At 46.2% G+C, this 21,004-nt stretch overlaps 1 protein-coding gene across 1 annotated transcript in view; it reads right to left on the bottom strand.

The window, feature by feature from the left end:
• Nucleotides 1–21,004, bottom strand: part of LOC106606711 (ras guanyl-releasing protein 3) — a 57,898-nt gene that overhangs the window by 15,409 nt on the left and 21,485 nt on the right. The window contains exons 3-12 of the mRNA XM_014203070.2: nucleotides 20,210–20,312; nucleotides 9,814–9,876; nucleotides 8,651–8,782; nucleotides 8,407–8,554; nucleotides 3,883–4,056; nucleotides 2,240–2,356; nucleotides 1,416–1,691; nucleotides 1,147–1,227; nucleotides 892–1,005; nucleotides 412–527 (exon numbers count right to left, since the gene is read on the bottom strand). Coding sequence (XP_014058545.2) covers nucleotides 412–527; nucleotides 892–1,005; nucleotides 1,147–1,227; nucleotides 1,416–1,691; nucleotides 2,240–2,356; nucleotides 3,883–4,056; nucleotides 8,407–8,554; nucleotides 8,651–8,782; nucleotides 9,814–9,876; nucleotides 20,210–20,312 — 1,324 coding nt within the window. The remainder of the gene's footprint in view (nucleotides 1–411; nucleotides 528–891; nucleotides 1,006–1,146; nucleotides 1,228–1,415; nucleotides 1,692–2,239; nucleotides 2,357–3,882; nucleotides 4,057–8,406; nucleotides 8,555–8,650; nucleotides 8,783–9,813; nucleotides 9,877–20,209; nucleotides 20,313–21,004) is intronic.

Genomic DNA, 21,004 nt, shown 5'->3' with positions numbered 1-21,004 from the left:
GCAGTCTTATTGCATCTTGCATGCTCGTAACTGCTTTAAAGGCAAATATTAGGCACAAGAATCACATTACTGTGTTTGTGTATAAGAGAGAGGGAGAGAGATATGGGGTGCATATGTGAAAGGCAAACAAGGTGAGATGTATGAGGAGATGGGTTAAGTGTGGAAATGTCAAAATGTGGTTGCATGTGTGGAACTTGAGTGTGTGGGTGGGTGCGTGCGTGCTTGTGTGGGTTGGGTGTGTGTGCGTGCGTGCGTGCGTGCTCGGTGCCTGTGTGTGTATGAGTGAGAAAGAGGCGATGTGAGAGAGTGTTTGTTGGTGACAGAAAGAGGGAGATAGAAGAGGAGGATGAGGTGACTTAGCTGCAACACTTCTGAAGCTGTCATATTTCAATGGTAGACAGGGTCACTCACTGGTCCTTGTCCAACACACAGAAAGAGTCCAAGAAAGGAAAGTTGGCAGCAATACTCTCAAAGTCCTCCTGAGAGATGTAGCCATCATGGTCATGGTCGTAATTCCTGAATACAGACTTCCCAGAATAAGACAAAAACAAAGGAGTTCAAATGATTTACAAGCACCAGCAATTGTGTGATTCATATTTTAGTAGTTGATGTGAACCATCGTGGAAATGGTTCATATACCTACTCAAATATTTGGTATTGTGACAGAAATAGCCACCGACTGATTCTTGAAGTAATGTATGAGATATTTCTGAATGGGTAACTCATTTTCTAGATAATAACATGTTTAAGTGTTGTTGTTTTTTTCAGTTAGTTTTCTACTACAATGTAATTTCATCAGTCAATTCGAGTTTCAGTTCAGACCACAGCTAAACTATGTCCTCCTGGACTTTATTTATGCAGATCAGTGTTACTGTAGTGGAAGCAACTTACATCCACCACCTTCCTGATGTGCTTGTTCACCACATTGGGGTCAGGTTTGGTTGTCACACCTGATGCCCAGTCCAGAGGGGCCATTGGCTTGTTGGGGGTTGTCGGAGAAGTAGGCTGTGGAGTGGGAAAAGATGGAGTGAAGATAGGACCACTCAGGTATCCAATATTATTTATATTCTTTATACATTTTAGTGGATATTTCTAATAACCATTGATCCAACAATGCAGCCTATAGACCCCAACATGGAGACTTACCAAAGACTTTGGGTTCCGTGGTTCCCTTAGCAAGGATAGCTCATATATCTCATCTTCAGTGTAGTAAAGGTCTAGAGAGAGCTGGGGAAATCACTTAAGATTAAACATGTAAATAGACTTAGTGTTTCTGCAATAACAAAGCCGTTTATGATCATGTTACTCTTCTTTATGATCCTACAAAATGTGGTTTGAGACCCACAGAAATGAAAAAGGTGACAGAACAATTAACAAGTCCATTTCCTGTTGACCTTTTAGGCCGGGACACTCACGGTGAGCAGGTAGATGAGGTCCATGTTGGGTTCCACCTGGGCTGCAGCACTCTGAAGGGACACCAGCTCGTTGAAGGTGAGATAGAGCTGCTGCATCTTTACGATGTTCACCTTGTTGTCGTTCACCCAGTCGGGGAAGACCACGTGCACGGCGATCAGGTCCTTCAGGTGGACTCCCAAGATGGGGACCTTGAAGCCTTCGGAGTCTGTGAAGGCCTTGCGGTAAGCACAGTAGTTTCCATTGGAGGAGACCAGCTCCGTCATCTCATTCCAGATCTGATGGGAGGGGTAGGATGGCAGGAAGTAGTGGACAGGATCGATATTAGATACCGCACCGGAAAGCTACAGAGAGAGTGGGCAGTGCCGGGGAAGCTACTCTGAAGATATAGCTTATCAAGCTACCAATTATTTCACACTGGAAGAAGTTAAGCTACATTAAAGCTACCCTTTAAAAAAATGGGGTGGAGTTCCAATAATTCTCTACAACACATGGCAAAAAAGTAATGAACTACTGAAAACACTACCAAGATTTTAATTTAGTTCAACTACCACCAAGCTTCCGCTAAATGTAATTAAATGACATGTGGTTCACAACTCCCCGACACTGAATGTAATATCAAATGGCAGGAAATGAAGACGATACCAATTCTGCGTGGTGTGCTTTCTGAAACCATCACTACATGGCAGTTGATGAATTGACCTAAACTGATCCTTAGCAGATGCTAAATGATTATGAACATGATCTAAAGTCAATTCAAATGTAGAACCCGATCAGATGATATTAGTGAGGCTGTGACAGAGCACAGGCAGGCGTACGTGCTGACCTTGTTGACCTCGGGTGTCAGATGAGAGTGGGTCTCCTTCAAACGAGAGATTGAGCTGTGGCTCAGACCTCCAACCACGGCCATCAGCGTATTAAAGTTCTGCAGTTGGAGGAGTTTCTGAAGGACGGAGTGGCATGGAACAAAGTGGAAGAGATTGAAGGTAGAGTGAGAGAGATAAATGGAGAGATAGAGAGAAATAGAGATAACGAGGAAGAGAAAATAGTGCAAGGAAAAATGACAATAAACAACAAACAAACCTAAAATATATATTTTATTTACCCCCTTTTTCTCCCCTAATTTCGTGGTATCCAATTGCGATCCAATTACGATCTTGTCTCATCGCTGGAACTTCCCAACGGGCTCGGGAGAGGTGAAGGTCGAGTCATGTGTCCTCCGAAACATGACCCGCCAAACCGCGCTTCTTAACACCCGCCCACTTAACCCAGCCACACCAATGTGTCGGAGGAAACACTGTCCTACTGACGACCGAAGTCAGCCTGCAGGCACCCGGCCCACCACAAGGAGTCGCTTGAGCACGATGAGCAAAGTAAAGTCCCCCCAGCCAAACCCTTCCCTAACCCGGATGATGCTGGGCCAATTGTGCGCCGCCCTATGGGACTCCCGGTCACGGCCGGTTGTGACACAGCCTGGGAACACACCCGGGTCTGTAGTGACGCCTCAAGCACTGCAATGCAGTGCCTTAGACCGCTGAACCACTTGTGAGGCCACCTAAAATAACCTTCATAAAAAAAGTAGCTAAAATATAAACCAACATAAATTGATCTCTTTACACTGTGCTTATGGAATCAATTGCATGAGGGGAAAGTGCTTGAACATCTTATTTAAAAAATGCGAGAAGCTTTACAAAAACACTAATGAGTCCTCTTGAGTTCAATGGCCACGCTTCTGCATTTAAAGGGTAGGTCATTTCACTGTAGCTGACAGATGACCTGCATAAACAATGGAGGCAGACATGAGCATGAGTGCTTGTCATTAGTCTTGTGAAGAATTACTTTATCTAAATCCTGATAGATGATAATGGTAGGGAGAAGCCCCTAGTCTCTGATGAGATTGAGAGGCCTAATAGCATGCATGATGCTTAATGTCTGTTAAGAAATACAGACAATAATTCCCCTTAGACCACTGCACCACTCGGGAGGCTAGTGCTGTACAGTTAATGAGAATTTATGCCTCAATAAATTGCCCTCACCTCCTTTACAATTGCTTGTGTCAGAGTGGGCGGGTTTTACACTATAAATAGTGAGGAGTTATGGAATATTGGATGTAAGTGGAGAGAATGAAGAAGTGTGAAACAGCACCTCCCCAGCTGTCAGAGCGAGAGAGACAGAGAGAGAACTATTTGCAAATCGTTACAACATGGTATATAGACACATGACATTAGAAATGTCTTTATTCTTTTGGAACTTTTGCGAGTGTAAGGTTTACTGTTCATTGTTATTCTTTATTTCACTTTTGTTTATTATCTACTTCACTTGCTTTGGCAATGTTAACATTTGTTTCCCATGCCAATAAAGCCTTTGAATTGAGAGAGAGAGAGAGAGAGAGAGAGAGAGAGAGAGAGAGAGAGAGAGAGAGAGAGAGAGAGAGAGAGAGAGAGAGAGAGAGCATCTCTCTCTTCCTACCTGGGCCACGTTGATGTATTTGGTGATGACCTCAGCACGGTGTTGGGGTGTCAGCTTACTGAGCACCATGAGCTGAACCCACTGGGACACTCCGTTGAACAGGGCGATGGAGCGCTCCAGCGTTGGGTTGTCCACCAGACAGCCGTGCATCACATAGCTTTGGTAGTCTGTGAACTGGGTTTGGGAGTTGGAGGAAGAGAGAGTTAGTGTACGTGGCATGTACAGTGACGCTGAGTTAATAACACAGACGTCATTGGCATATACAGTGTGCCCTCAATCGCTGGTGAATTTGCACGTGAACTACCCAGCAAATAAAACAAACTGAAATGTAGAGCAAACGTATCTAAGAACATTTACATTTACATTTAAGTCATTTAGCAGACGCTCTTATCCAGAGCGACTTACAAATTGGTGCATTCACCTTATAATATCCAGTGGAACAACCACTTTACAATAGTGCATCTAAATCTTTTAAGGGGGGGGTTAGAAGGATTACTTTATCCTATCCCAGGTATTCCTTGAAGAGGTGGGGTTTCAGGTGTCTCCGGAAGGTGGTGATTGACTCCGCTGTCCTGGCGTCGTGAGGGAGCTTGTTCCACCATTGGGGTGCCAGAGCAGCGAACAGTTTTGACTGGGCTGAGCGGGAACTGTGCTTCCTCAGAGGTAGGGAGGCGAGCAGGCCAGAGGTGGATGAACGGAGTGCCCTTGTTTGGGTGTAGGGCCTGATCAGAGCCTGAAGGTACTGAGGTGCCGTTCCCCTCACAGCTCCGTAGGCAAGCACCATGGTCTTGTAGCGGATGCGAGCTTCGACTGGAAGCCAGTGGAGAGAGCGGAGGAGCGGGGTGACGTGAGAGAACTTGGGAAGGTTGAACACCAGACGGGCTGCGGCGTTCTGGATGAGTTGTAGGGGTTTAATGGCACAGGCAGGGAGCCCAGCCAACAGCGAGTTGCAATAATCCAGACGGGAGATGACAAGTGCCTGGATTAGGACCTGCGCCGCTTCCTGTGTGAGGCAGGGTCGTACTCTGCGAATGTTGTAGAGCATGAACCTACAGGATCGGGTCACCGCCTTGATGTTGGTGGAGAACGACAGGGTGTTGTCCAGGGTCACGCCAAGGCTCTTAGCACTCTGGGAGGAGGACACAAGGGAGTTGTCAACCGTGATGGCGAGATCATGGAACGGGCAGTCCTTCCCCGGGAGGAAGAGCAGCTCCGTCTTGCCGAGGTTCAGCTTGAGGTGGTGATCCGTCATCCACACTGATATGTCTGCCAGACATGCAGAGATGCGATTCGCCACCTGGTTGTCAGAAGGGGGAAAGGATAAGATTAATTGTGTGTCATCTGCATAGCAATGATATGAGAGACCATGTGAGGATATGACAGAGCCAAGTGACTTGGTGTATAGCGAGAATAGGAGTGGGCCAAGAACAGAGCCCTGGGGGACACCAGTGGTGAGAGCACGTGGTGCGGAGACAGATTCTCGCCACGCCACCTGGTAGGAGCGACCTGTCAGGTAGGACGCAATCCAAGCGTGGGCGGCGCCGGAGATGCCCAGCTCGGAGAGGGTGGAGAGGAGGATCTGATGGTTCACGGTATCAAAGGCAGCAGATAGGTCTAGAAGGATGAGAGCAGAGGAGAGAGAGTTAGCTTTAGCAGTGCGGAGAGCCTCCGTGACACAGAGAAGAGCAGTCTCAGTTGAATGCCCAGTCTTGAAACCTGACTGATTAGGATCAAGAAGGTCATTCTGAGAGAGATAGCAAGAGAGCTGGCCAAGGACGGCGCGTTCAAGAGTTTTGGAGAGAAAGGAAAGAAGGGATACTGGTCTGTAGTTGTTGACATCGGAGGGATCGAGTGTAGGTTTTTTCAGAAGGGGTGCAACTCTCGCTCTCTTGAAGACGGAAGGGACGTAGCCAGCGGTCAAGGATGAGTTGATGAGCAAGGTGAGAAGGTCTCCGGAAATGGTCTGGAGAAGAGAGGAGGGGATAGGTTCAAGTGGGCAGGTTGTTGGGCGGCCGGCCGTCACAAGACGCGAGATTTCATCTGGAGAGAGAGGGGAGAAAGAGGTCAAAGCACAGGGTAGGGCAGTGTGAGCAGGACCAGCAGTGTCGTTTGACTTAGCAAACGAGGATCGGATGTCGTCAACCTTCTTTTCAAAATGGTTGACGAAGTCATCCGCAGAGAGGGAGGGGGGGGAGGGGGGGGAGGATTCAGGAGGGAGGAGAAGGTAGCAAATAGCTTCCTAGGGTTAGAGGCAGATGCTTGGAGTTTAGAGTGGTAGAAAGTGGCTTTAGCAGCAGAGACAGAAGAGGAAAATGTAGAGAGGAGGGAGTGAAAGGATGCCAGGTCCGCAGGGAGGCGAGTTTTCCTCCATTTCCGCTCGGCTGCCCGGAGCCCTGTTCTGTGAGCTCGCAGTGAGTCGTCGAGCCACGGAGCAGGAGGGGAGGACCGAGCCGGCCTGGAGGATAGGGGACAGAGGAAATCAAAGGATGCAGAGAGGGAGGAGAGGAGGGTTGAGGAGGCAGAATCAGGAGATAGGTTGGAGAAGGTTTGAGCAGAGGGAAGAGATGATAGGATGGAAGAGGAGAGAGTAGTGGGAGAGAGAGAGCGAAGGTTGGGATGGCGCAATACCATCCGAGTAGGGGCAGAGTGAGAAGTGTTGGATGAGAGCGAGAGGGAAAAGGATACAAGGTAGTGGTCGGAGACTTGGAGGGGAGTTGCAATGAGATTAGTGGAAGAACAGCATCTAGTAAAGATGAGGTCAAGCGTATTGCCTGCCTTGTGAGTAGGGAGGGAAGGTGAGAGGGTGAGGTCGAAAGAGGAGAGGAGTGGAAAGAAGGAGGCAGAGAGGAATGAGTCGAAGGTAGACGTGGGGAGGTTAAAGTCACCCAGAACTGTGAGAGGTGAGCCATCCTCAGGAAAGGAACTTATCAAGGCGTCAAGCTCATTGATTAACTCTCCAAAGGAACCTGGAGGGCGATAAATGATAAGGATGTTAAGCTTGAAAGGGCTGGTAACTGTGACAGCATGGAATTCAAATGAGGAGATAGACAGATGGGTCAGGGGAGAAAGAGAGAATGTCCACTTGGGAGAGATGAGGATTCCAGTGCCACCACCCCGCTGGCTCGATGCTCTAGGGGTATGCGAGAACACGTAGTCAGACGAGGAGAGAGCAGTAGGAGTAGCAGTGTTATCTGTGGTAATCCATGTTTCCGTCAGCGCCAGGAAGTCTAGGGACTGGAGGGTAGCATAGGCTGAGATGAACTCAGCCTTGTTGGCCGCAGACCGGCAGTTCCAGAGGCTGCCGGAGACCTGGAACTCCACGTGGGTCGTGCGCGCTGGGACCACCAGGTTAGAGTGGCAGCGGCCACGCGGTGTGGAGCGTTTGTATGGCCTGTGCAGAGGAGAGAGAACAGGGATAGACAGACACATAGTAGACAAGCTACAGAAGAGGCTACGCTAATGCAAAGGAGATTGGAATGACAAGTGGACTACACGTCTCGAATGTTCAGGAAGTTAAGCTTACGTTGCAAAAATCTTATTGACTAAAATGATACAGTACTGCTGGCTGGTGGAGTAGGCTAGCTAGCAGTGGCTGCGTTGTTGACTTTGAACGTGTAGCTGGCTAGGTAACCTCGGTAGTTTCAGTACTACACCTTGTCATGATACAAAGCAACTTTGTAGCTAGCTAGCTAACATAACACTAATCAAGACGTTCCTTGTAGTGTATTTAGTTTCAAAAATGCTGCACGTCGGTAATAGTTGGCTGGGTTAGGAAAAATGGCGTCGCGGGGACGGAAATAGCTGGCTAGCTAACCTCGATGGCTGGCTAGCTAACAATTATCAAGCTATGACAAAGACAACTAAGTAGCTAGCTAGGTAACACTGCACTAGTCAAATCGTTCCGTTGTAAAGTATTAGTATCTACAGCGCTGCTAGTCGGTAACGGTTGGCTAGCTGGCAGTGGGTTAATGATGACTAGGTGTGTTGAGTAAGTCTGGCGCCGCGTCGCGGCTGGCTGGCTCACCTCGATAATACTCAAACTCAAACTACACAATTATCTTAGATACAGAGACAGCAAAGACAACTATGTAGCTGGCTAACTAACACTAACACCACACTAATCAAGTCGTTACGATGTAATAGTTTCTGCAGTGCTGCTAGTCGGTAGAAGTTGGCTAGCTAGCAGTGATGACTAGCTAGCTAGCAGCTAGCAGTGTTGACTACGTTAGGAGGACGAAGATAGCTAGCCTCGATAATTACTCAGTTACTCTAAACTACACAATTATCTTTGATACAAAGACGGCTATGTAGCTAGCTAAGAACATATTCTGTGGTGGTGCGCAATTATCCTGGGGATGAAGTTAGTTGACAGTTAAAGCTTTGTTCTGTAGTTAGTAACAGAACTAAATGGGGGGGGGAAAGAGTTCTGTGGAAAAAGCAGGAATGTCACATGGAGGAATGTCACACACAGAGGTTAGATAGGGATGAAAGGGCACGAGTCTTTTTTCCACCGTGGACACTCACTGATATCCTCCTGATGGACTTGTACTCCAGGAACGTGAGGTGTTCAGCCAGCTCCATGGGCTCTAGGTGGTCAAATAGGAGTGAGGCTTTGCCCTTCTTGGCCTGCTTCTTCCTCTGGGTCAGCTTTCTCATCCAGTCATATGACGGGCTAGAACGAAACACACACAATCTGTTGAAACTGGAAACTCTCTACTGACTGCGTGTGTGTGTGCACGTGCGTGCCCATCCTTGGGTAGTTCCTCACATGGTGGAGATGTCAATGAGTTTGTAGTGTTCCTCACAGCCCAGGTGAGCCGCCACGTCTCTGAACTCCTCAGTGAGGCGGATAAGGCCCATGTCCAAGTTAAACTCTGCAGGAAACACCGTAATCCAGTACCTGACACACACACACACACACACACACACACACACACACACACACACACACACACACACACACACACACACACACACACACACACACACACACACACACACACACACACACACACACACACACACACACACACACACACACGGATGGCTGATTTAGCACTAATATGTTGCAGTTATGCAATATGCTTACTGTTTGCATGTGGACATTATGGCTGGGCAGTCTGGCTGAACATCATAGTGTGTAACCCCAAGCAACAGTGCCAATAGAATATCAATGATTCACAATGATATCATAGTCTCAGAAGGAAAAGGTAGAGTTGAGGGTACTGACCCTCAACAAGGACTGCCGATGGCTCCTTGCTCAGTGATTTGTAGTGTGATGTGGCTAAGGGGAGTGGTGAGATGGGCAAGTCCAGCAACCATAGTCATAAACGTGGCCTAGATTTTATCAACCCAACAAATCATGTTTCCCTAATGTGGAAATAACAACCATTAACAAGGGAATGGCCATTGTGGTATTCCCCCTTCAGATGCAAAATATAACATGGACTTTAGTATGGCCCCTCGTTACAGTAGTTAACATATAATTCAGATGATTTATTTAGTATTTCATTTCATATAAAGGTTGCACACAAAATAATAGGTCACATTTTTTAATGGATTGGCAGACGGTGGTAGAGAATTGCTTTAAAGGGGTTATCAGTGAAAATGAGTGTCTGTGTACTCTGTTAAAGATTGCCTGAGGACGTTTTTGGGGTAAATAATAGATCACAAGACTCCTAATTCACTGAATGCTTTCGCCCAAAACAGTATCTCCACTTCAGATGGCAGACGGCGATCCACATCTCATGAGGACAGCCACTGGCTGTCAATTTTAATGACATCCTCTCATCCCTCATTGAACCAGCCAGTCTGTCAGAGCCCCGAGAGAGGAGCCCACAACCCTCACGGCATTTTCAGCCTAGCAATACAAAACATCTTCAATATTAAAGAGCGCAGAAACTCATTGGTATGTAGTAGTGTTTTCTTTACCTCATTAAATAGCAGATCTTCAGTCTCGTTCTTTGGCACTCATCTCCCTGGCAGTCACGGTATGTGGGGTTGTGTCAAGGACAGTTTAGCACTTTTTGGAGACGGTGTCCCAAGCCCTATTACAAATGGACACACATTCCACATTTCCAACAACCCCAAAAAAATACAACAATAAAACAGCATCTTTCATGGCAAGCAGCTGTACATTTATCAGTTGGACAAAATGTCTCCTCTAATGAAGAATAACTAAAGTGTTCAAAGAGAAATGCGCAGTATGTGGAAATATAAAAACAATGAAAGGTCTGACCATGTTATGAACCTCTCCACCATTGCATGTGAGCATTCTCTAAATAATTGTCACTTGCCAATGTTTTTCCTTGAACCGTTGAAATATACAGGTAACTGCCAAAATAAAGGAAACACTTGAGAAATGAGGGATACAAAGTATATTGAAAGCAGGTCCTTCCACACAGGTGTGGTTCCTGAGTTAATTAAGCAATTAACATCCCAACATGCTTAGGGTCATGTATAAAAAAATTCCCAACATCAACAAAACACCAAATGAAGGATTCTTATAGTGGAAGAATTATGTTGCATGCCTCGAGTTCCAGACACTTGTAGAATCTATGCCAAGGCGCATTCAAGCTGTTCTGGCGGCTCGTGGTGGCCCAACGCCCTATTAAGACACTTCATGTTGGTGTATCCATCATTTTGGCAGTTACCTGTAGCTCTTAGAAGTAGCTTTGGAGAGGCCTTGGGCAGGGAGCCAGGTCTGGAGCGTAGCCTGCCTACTATCACTTTCAAAAGGAACCCAGCTATTTCTCTGCCCAGGATATAGTCACAACCATGCAGCAGAGAAGACTAACCTCTGCCTTCTTTGTGGTACTATGCAACACTCCCAGCATGGAGGGTCAGGATGGATGCTTATTGGATGTATACATGACTGTGGAAACCACACACAATCAATTGGCCTCGCCTTCTCTCCAGAACACTGAAAAATATATTCTCATGGGCTAACTTACAAAATGAGGAGGCCATTCAATGAGGTACACATTAGGTCTAGGAGCTAAAAATACATCTCAGCAACAGCTGAAGGACAACGATAAGTACTGTATATTTTGTTGGGTTAATGCAAAAGCAAAAAGTGAGAGAAAGGGCAGAATAGTGCCTTTGTATTCTGTCACATGAAGAGGCTCTCTGCTCTGGCTCTACTCTGAGGCAGCTTCATACCGCATGGAGAAGGTAAGATTTTCTGCAAACTGGTCCCAGGTTAGATATTTGTAGCACTTTCCTTACGGTAAGGTTAGGATTGGAGGTAGGGTAATGGCTAATCTGATTATAGCTCTGTGAATAGGGGAATCTTCCATCAGGAGCACCACAGCATTACTCCAACCAGCAGCAGGGAAAACATTTACATTTACATAATTTAGCAGACGCTCTTATCCAGAGCGACTTACAAATTGGTGCATTCACCTTATGATATCCAGTGGAACAACCACTTTACAATAGTACATCTATATCTTTTTTGGGGGGGAGGGTGGGGGGGGAGGGTTAGAAGGATTACTTAATCATATCCCAGGTATTCCTTAAAGAGGTGGGGTTTCAGGTGTCTCCGGAAGGTGGTGATTGACTCCGCTGTCCTGGCGTCGTGAGGGAGCTTGTTCCACCATTGGGGTGCCAGAGCAGCGAACAGTTTTGACTGGGCTGAGCGGGAACTGGGCTTCCGCAGAGGTAGGGGGGCCAGCAGGCCAGAGGTGGATGAACGGAGTGCCCTTCTTTGGGTGTAGGGACTGATCAGAGCCTGAAGGTACGGAGGTGCCTTTCCCCTCACAGCTCCGTAGGCAAGCACCATGGTCTTGTAGCAGATGCGAGCTTCAACTGGAAGCCAGTGGAGTGTGCGGAGGAGCGGGGTGATGTGAGAGAACTTGGGAAGGTTGAACACCAGACGGGCTGCGGCGTTCTGGATGAGTTGTAGGGGTTTAATGGCACAGGCAGGGAGCCCCGCCAACAGCGAGTTGCAGTAATCCAGACGGGAGATGACAAGTGCCTGGATTAGGACCTGCGCCGCTTCCTGTGTGAGGCAGGGTCGTACTCTGCGAATGTTGTGGAGCATGAACCTACAGGATCGGGTCACCGCCTTGATGTTAGCGGAGAACGACAGGGTGTTGTCCAGGGTCACGCCAAGGCTCTTAGCACTCTGGGAGGAGGACACAATGGAGTTGTCAACCGTGATGGCGAGATCATGGAACGGGCAGTCCTTCCCCGGGAGGAAGAGCAGCTCCGTCTTGCCGAGGTTCAGCTTGAGGTGGTGATCCGTCATCCACACTGATATGTCTGCCGACATGCAGAGATGCGATTCGCCACCTGGTTATCAGAAGGGGAAAGGAGAAGATTAATTGTGTGTCGGCTGCGTAGCAAGGATAGGAGAGACCATGTGAGGATATGACAGAGCCAAGTGACTTGGTGTATAGCGAGAATAGGAGAGGGCCTAGAACTGAGCCCTGGGGGACACCAGTGGTGAGAGCACGTGGTGCGGAGACGGATTCTCGCCACGCCACCTGGTAGGAGAGACCTGTCAGGTAGGACGCAATCCAAGAGTGAGCCGCGCCGGAGATGCCCAACTCGGAGAGGGTGGAGAGGAGGATCTGATGGTTCACAGTATCAAAGGCAGCAGATAGGTCTAGAAGGATGAGAGCAGAGGAGAGAGAGTTAGCTTTAGCAGTGCGGAGAGCCTCCGTGACACAGAGAAGAGCAGTCTCAGTTGAATGACCAGTCTTGAAACCTGACTGATTTGGATCAAGAAGGTCATTCTGCGAGAGATAGCAAGAGAGCTGGCCAAGGACGGCATGCTCAAGAGCTTTGGAGAGAAAAGAAAGAAGGGATACTGGTCTGTAGTTGTTGACATCGGAGGGATCGAGTGTAGGTTTTTTGAGAAGGGGTGCAACTCTCGCTCTCTTGAAGACGGAAGGGACGTAGCCAGCGGTCAAGGATGAGTTGATGAGCGAGGTGAGGTAAGGGAGTAGGTCTCCGGAAATGGTCTGGAGAAGAGAGGAGGGGATAGGGTCAAGCGGCAGGTTGTTGGGTGGCTGGCCGGCCGTCACAAGTCGCAAGATTTCATCTGGAGAGAGAGGGGAGAAAGAGGTCAAAGCATAGGGTAGGGCAATGTGAGCAGGCCCAGCGGTGTCATTTGACTTAACAAACAAGGATCGGATGTCGTCAACCTTCTTTTCAAAATGGTCATCCGCAGAGAGGGAGGAGGGGGGGAGGGGGAGGAGGATTCAGGAGGGAGGAGAAGGTGGCAAAGAGCTTCCTAGGGTTAGAGGCAGATGCTTGGAATTTAGAGTGGTAGAAAGTGGCTTTAGCAGCTGAAACAGAGGAAGAAAATGTGGAGAGGAGGGAGTGAAAAGATGCCAGGTCTGCAGGGAGGCTAGTTTTCCTACATTTCCGCTCGGCTGCCCGGAGCCCTGTTCTGTGAGCTCGCAATGAGTCGTCAAGCCACGGAGCAGGAGGGGAGGACCGAGCCGGCCGGGAGGAGAGTCAAAGGATGCAGAAAGGGAGGAGAGGAGGGTTGAGGAGGCAGAATCAGGAGATTGGTTGGAGAAGGTTTGAGCAGAGGGAAGAGATGATAGGATGGAAGAGGAGAGAGTAGCAGGAGAGAGAGAGCGAAGGTTGCGACGGCACAATACCATCTGAGTAGGGGTAGAGTGAGTAGTGTTGGAGGAGAGCGAGAAGGAAAAGGATACAAGGTAGTGGTCGGAGACTTGGAGGGGAGTTGCAATGAGATTAGTAGAAGAACAGCATCTAGTAAAGATGAGGTCAAGCGTATTGCCTGCCTTGTGAGTAGGGGGGACGGTGAGAGGGTGAGGTCAAAAGAGGAGAGGAGTGGAAAGAAGGAGGCAGATAGAAATGAGCCAAAGGTAGACGTAGGGAGGTTAACCTCTTAGGGCTAGGGGGCAGTATTTACACGGCCGGATAAAAAACGTACCCGATTTAATCTGGTTACTACTCCTACCCAGTAACTAGAATATGCATATACTTATTATATATGGATAGAAAACACCCTAAAGTTTCTAAAACTGTTTGAATGGTGTCTGTGAGTATAACAGAACTCATATGGCAGGCAAAAACCTGAGAGATTCCTTTACAGGAAGTGGCCTGTCTGACCATTTATTGGCTTTCTTTGACATCTCTTTCCAAAACAAAGGATCTCTGCGGTAACGTGACACTTCCCACGGCTCCCATAGGCTCTCAGAGCCCGGGAAAAAGCTGAATGTCGTCATTCCAGCCCCAGGCTGAAACACATTATCGCCTTTGTCAAGTGGCCGATCAGGGGACAGTGGGCTTAGGCGCATGCACTGGTCGCCCCCATCTTTCAAGATTTTTCCCTCTATTTACCGAAACGCAGATTCCCGGTCGGAATATTATCGCTTTTTTACGAGATAAATTGCATAAAAATTGATTTTAAACAGCGGTTGACATGCTTCAAAGTACGGTAATGGAATATTTCGAATTTTTTTGTCACGAAATGCGCCATGCTCGTAACCCTGATTTACCATTTCGGATAGTTTCTTGAACGCACGAACAAAACGCCGCTGTTTGGATATAACGATGGATTATTTGGGACCAAACCAACATTTGTTATTGAAGTAGAAGTCCTGGGAGTGCATTCTGACGAAGAACATCAAAGGTAATTAAACTTTTGTAATAGTAAATCTGATTTTGGTGAAGGCTAAACTTGCTGGGTGTCTAAATAGCTAGCCTGTGATGGCTGGGCTATGTACTTAGAATATTGCAAAATGTGCTTTCACCAAAAAGCTATTTTAAAATCGGACATATCGAGTGCATAGAGGAGTTCTGTATCTATAATTCTTAAAATAATTGTTATGCTTTTTGTGAACGTTTATCGTGAGTAATTTAGTAAATTGTTAGTAAATTCCCCGGAAGTATGCTAGTTCTGAACGTCACATGCTAATGTAAAAAGCTGGTTTTTGATATAAATATGAACTTGATTGAACAAAACATGCATGTATTGTATGACATAATGTCCTAGGGTTGTCATCTGATGAAGATCATCAAAGGTTAGTGCTACATTTAGCTGTGGTTTGGGTTTATGTGACATTATATGCTAGCTTGAAAAATGGGTGTCTGATTATTTCTGGCTGGGTACTCTGCTGACATAATCTAATGTTTTGCTTTCGTTGTAAAGCCTTTTTGAAATCGGACAGTGTGGTTAGATAAAGGAGAGTCTTGTCTTTAAAATGGTGTAAAATAGTCATATGTTTGAGAAATTGAAGTAATAGCATTTCTAAGGTATTTGAATATCGCGCCACGGGATTAGACTGGCTGTTGCGTAGGTGGGACGATTTGGTGCCACCTACCCTAGAGAGGTTAAAGTCACCCAGAATTGTGAGGGGTGAGCCATCCTCAGGAAAGGAACTTATCAAGGCGTCAAGCTCATTGATGAACTCTCCAAGGGAACCTGGAGGGCGATAAATGATAAGGATGTTAAAACCTGTTGGGGCTAGGGGGCAGTATTTGCACGACCGGATAAAAAACGTACCCGATTTAATCTGGTTACTACTCCCGCCCAGTAACTAGAATATGCATATAATTAGTAGATTTGGATAGAAAACACTCTAAAGTTTCTAAAACTGTTTGAATGGTGTCTGTGAGAACTCATATGGCAGGCAAAAACCTGAGAAGATTGCATGCAGGAAGTGGAAATCTGATTTGTGGAATCACCTTCAACACTTTGCCTATGAAACACACCGTGAGTTAGGATTCATTTAGCACTTCCTAAGGCTTCCACTAGATGTCAACAGTCTTTACAAAGTGGTTTGAGTCTTCTCCGGTAAAAACTGACCGAAAGAGAGGCTTGGAAAGTTGGTCATAGGGGGAGGGCCATTACTACAATGACGCGGGCGCCCATGGGTTTCCCTTCGTACCGAAACGTTTAGTAAGACAATGCAATCGTCCGCCTTGAATATTATTGATGCTCTGGTTGAAAAAGGCCCTAAAGATTTATGTTATACAACGTTTGACATGTTTGAACGAACGTAAATATATATTTTTTGCACATTCGTGACGACAAGTACCGCACGCTTCAGTACATTTTGAGTAGCCTTCAGAACGCGCTAGCAAGAAGGAGCTATTGGGACATAAATGATTCACTTTTTCGAACAAAACTACATTTGTTGTGGACCTGGGATTCCTGGAAGTGCCTTCTGATGAAGATAATCAAAGGTAAGGGAATATTTACAATAGTATATTTGATTTTAGATGGTTCCAAGATGGCGCTAACCTGTATCGCCTAGCCTATTTTTCTGAGCATAGCACCTCGTTAATTGCAAAGTGTGATTTCCCAGTAAAGTTAATTTTAAATCTGGAAATGTGGTTGCATTCACAAGATGTTAATCTATAATTCTTTGAATGACAATATTACATTTTAACAATGTTTTCGAATAGTAATTTTGTAAATTGTAGCTCTGATTCACCGGAAGCATTTGAGGGAATATATTTTCTGAACGTCACGCGCCGATGTAAAATGCTGTTTTTATATATAAATATGAACTTTATCGAACAAAAAATGCATGTTTTGTGTAACATGATGTCCTAGGAGTGTCATCTGATGAAGTTTGTCAAAGGTTAGTGCTGCATTTAGCTGTGTTTGGGGTATTTGTGATGCATGCTAGTTGCTTTGAAAATGTCAGTGTGATTATTTTTGGCAGGGCACTCTCCTAACATAATCTAATGTTTTGCTTTTGCTGTAAAGCCTTTTTGAAATCGGACAACGTGGTTCGATTCAGGAGAGGTGTATCTATAAAATGGTGTAAAATAGTCATATGTTTGAGAAATTGAAGTTATAGCATTTATGAGGTATTTGTATTTCGCGCGACGCGATTCCACTGGCTGTTGACTAGGGTGGGACGCAAGCTTCCCAGGTTCCCAGACAGGTTAAGCTTGAATGGGCTAGTGACTGTGACAGCATGGAATTCAAAGGAGGAGATAGACAGATGGGTCAGGGGAGAAATAGAGAATGTCCACTTGGGAGAGATGAGGATTCCAGTGCCACCACCCCGCTGACCAGATGCTCTCGGGGTATGCGAGAACACGTGGTCAGACGAGGAGAGAGCAGTAGGAGTAGCAGTGTTTTCTGTGGTAATCCATGTTTCCGTCAGCGCCAAGAAGTCGAGGGACTGGAGGGTAGCATAGGCTGAGATGAACTCTGCCTTGTTGGCCGCAGACCGGCAGTTCCAGAGGCTGCCGGAGACCTGGAATTCCACGTGGGTTGTGCGCACTGGGACCACCAGGTTAGACTGGCAGCGGCCATGCGGTGTGAAGCGTTTGTGTGGCCTGTGCAGAGAGGAGAGAACAGGGATAGACAGACACATAGTTGACAGGCTACGGGAGAGGCTACGCTAATGTAAAGGAGATTGGAATGAAAATTAACTAAACAACTGGGGAAGCGAGAGAGCAGGGCCTCCCTCACTAACCATTCACTGAAACACTGAAATATAACTTTTCCAACTTCCACTTTAGAAATGATAATTGATGTAAACTACAGTGGTTCAATGTTTCCAGGAATAGGCTCAAACTTAGTTTATTCAGCTAGATAACTTGGTACAGTATTCTTCCGTGAAACCCACCCAGTGCACCGTGTCCTATGACGCCGTAGCTAACTAGCATGCTAGCATCCAATAACACACGGTTAGCACCAATACTTGGTTACAACAAACTACCAATGGATCACTTAGTGGTATGGAGTCTCCAGGAAAACACTGTCCAGGACCATGCTAACTGAATCAGATTCAAATGCACAGTCAAGGCACACTAAGTAAAAATCATAAAGAGGAATGGAACGCTAATAGCTATCGAATCGATCCAGGTTGCTCTTCCTTTTGAAGCGGTTCTCTATCTCGAACTTTGCTCTGAAATGCATTTGCACTTAACACGTCTTATTCTTCCAGTAGTTTTGATAGGACAATCTGCCTTAACCCAGAGCTGTGCGATCAACCAATCATAATTGGTTGCTAGAAATGACAAACAGTTGACTGATATACTATCCCTCAAAATAAACAAGATATTTTGTATACTCAGGAAAAGTCACTCAGGGTTAGTCAGTGTCCACCCAGAAAATACATTTGGCACAGTCAGGGAACACAGCATTCCATAGCTCCCATATTACAATATATACTCTGCCATATCTGAAATTTGCATCCTGTAGTACAAACTCAAAAAAGTTCTGGGACACTGTAAAGTCCATGGAGAATAAGAGCACCTCCTCCCAGCTGCCCACTGCACTGAGGCTAGGAAACACTGTCTCTACCAAATAATTGAGAAATTCTATAAGCATTTTTCTACGGCTGGCCATGCTTTCCACCTGGCTACCCCAACCCCGGTCAACATCCCTGCGCTCCCCACAGGACCCATACAAATCAGCCGGGCTACACAATCTGGACCCTCTATTTCTAAAATGATCTGCCGAAATTATTGCAACCCCTATTACTAGCCTGTTCAACCTCTCGTATCGTCTGAGATTCCCATAGATTGGAAAGCTGCCGCGGTCATCCCCCTCTTCAAAGGGGGAGACACTCTAGACCCAAACTGTTACAGACCTATATCTATTCTACCCTGCCTTTCTAAGGTCTTTGAAAGCCAAGTTAACAAACAGATTACCGACCATTTCGAATCTCACCGTACCTTCTCCGCTATGCAATCTGGTTTCAGACCTGGTCATAGGTGCACCTCATCCACGCTCAAGGTCCTAAATGATATCATAACCGCCATCGCTAAGAGACATTACTGTGCAGCCGTATTCATCGACCTGGCTAAGGCTTTCGACTCCGTCAATCACAACATTCTTATTGGCAGACTCAACAGCCTTGGTTTCTCAAATGATTGCCTCGCTTGGTTCACAAACTACTTCTCCGATAGAGTTCAGTATGTCAAATCGGAGGGCCTGTTGTCCGGACCTCTCGTAGTCTCTATGGGGGTGCCACAAGGTTCAATTCTCTGGCCGACTCTCTTCTCTGTATACATCAATGATGTCGCTCTCACTGCTGGTGATTCTTTGATCCACCTCTACGCAGACGACACCATTCTGTATACCTCTGGCCCTTCGTTGGACACTGTGTTAACTAACCTCCAGATGAGCTTCAACGCCATAGAACTCTCCTTCTGTGGCCTCCAACTGCTCTGAAATGCAAGTAAAACTAAATGCATGCTCTTCAACCGATCGCTGCCCACACCTGCCCGCCCGTCCAGCATCACTACTCTGGACGGTTCTGACTTAGAATATGTGGACAACTACAAATACCTAGGTGTCTGGTTAGACTGTAAACTCTCCATCCAGACTCACATTAAACATCTCCAATCCAAAATTAAATCTAGTATCGGCTTCCTATTTCGCAACAAAGCATCCTTCACTCGTGCTGCCAAACATACCCTCGTAAAACTGACCATCCTACCGATCCTTGACTTCGGCGATGTCATTTACAAAATAGCCTCCAACACTCCACTCAACAAATTGGATGCAGTCTATCACAGTGCTATCCGTTTTGTCACCAAAGCCCCATATACTACCCACCACTGCGACCTGTATGATCTCGTTGGCTGGCCCTCGCTTCATACTTGTCGCCAAACCCACTGGCTCCAGGTCATCTACAAGTCTCTGCTAGGTAAAGCCCCGCCTTATCTCAGCTTACTGGTCACCATAGCAGCACCCACCCGTAGCACACGCTCCAGCAGGTATATCTCACTGGTCACCCCCAAAGACAATTCTTCCTTTGGCCACCTCTCCTTCCAGTTCTCTGCTGCCAATGACTGGAACGAACCACAAAAATCTCTGAAGCTGGAGACTCTTAGCTCCCTCACTAGCTTTAAGCACCAGCTGTCAGAGCAGCTCACAGATCACTGCACCTGTACATAGCTCATCTGTAAATAGCCCATTCAATCTACCTCATCCCCATACTGTTATTTATTTATTTATCTTGCTCCTTTGCACCCCAGTATCTCAACTTGCACATTCATCTTCTGCACATCCTACCATTCCAGTGTTTAATTGCTATATTGTAATTACTTTGCCACCATGGCCTATTTATTGCCTTACCTCTCTTATCCTACCTCATTTGTACATGCTGTATATAGATTTTTCTACTGTATTATTGATTGTATGTTTGTTTATTCCATGTGTAACTCTGTGTTGTTGTATGTGTCAAACTGCTTTGCTTTATCTTGGCCAGGTCGCAGTTGCAAATGAGAACTTGTTCTCAACTGGCCTACCTGGTTAAATAAAGGTGAAAAAAAATATATATATCTAAACACTACCAGAAAGGCTTTAAATGGCGTATGACGACTGTTCTTTGTTGGTCTGGTGAGAATCCACATGGAAGGATATATCATGAGCAGCTTCCCGGCCAGCTCTGTGGACGTGACATACCAGCGGTGCATCAGCAGCAGGGTGCGAGGGAGCTGGTTGGACTGCAACTCCCCATTGTCATCTGTGGAGAGGGATCACACCATAGAAAAGGAACAATGAGAACACATCTACACTGAGTGTACAAAACATTATAAACACCGTCTCTATCCATGACATAGACTGACCAGGTGAATGCAGGTGAACGCTATGATCCCTTATTGATGTCACCTGTGTAGATGAAGTGGAGGAGACAGATTAAGGAGAAGTGTATCTATAATTCTTTCAATAACTGTTGTAAATTTTATCAACATTTATGATGATTATTTTTGTAAATTGATGTGCTCCTTCACTGGATGTTTTGGAGGGAATACATTTTCTGAACATCACGCGCCAATGTAAAATGGGGTTTATGGATATAAATATGAACTTTATCGAACAAAACATACATGTATTGTGTAACATTGAGTCCTGGGAGTGTCATCTGATGAAGATCATCGAAGGTTAGTGATTCATTTTAGCTGTATTTCTGGTTTTTGTGACGCCTCTCCTTGCTTGGAAAATGGCTGTGTGGTTTTCCTTGTTTAGGCGCTGTCCTAACATAATCTAATGTTATGCTTTCGCCGTAAAGCCTTTTTGAAATCGGACACTGTGGTTGGATTAAGGAGAATCTTATCTTTAAAATGGTGTTTAATACTTGTATGTTTGAGAAATTTGAATTATGAGATCTTTGTTGTTTTGAATTTGCCACCCTGCTATTTCACTGGCAGTTGATAG

This window comes from Salmo salar, chromosome ssa01, assembly GCF_905237065.1.
Source record: "Salmo salar chromosome ssa01, Ssal_v3.1, whole genome shotgun sequence".
NCBI lineage: Eukaryota > Metazoa > Chordata > Actinopteri > Salmoniformes > Salmonidae > Salmo > Salmo salar.
The sequence above is the reverse complement of the archived record's forward strand: the minus strand, read 5'-3'. Positions and strand labels throughout refer to the sequence as shown.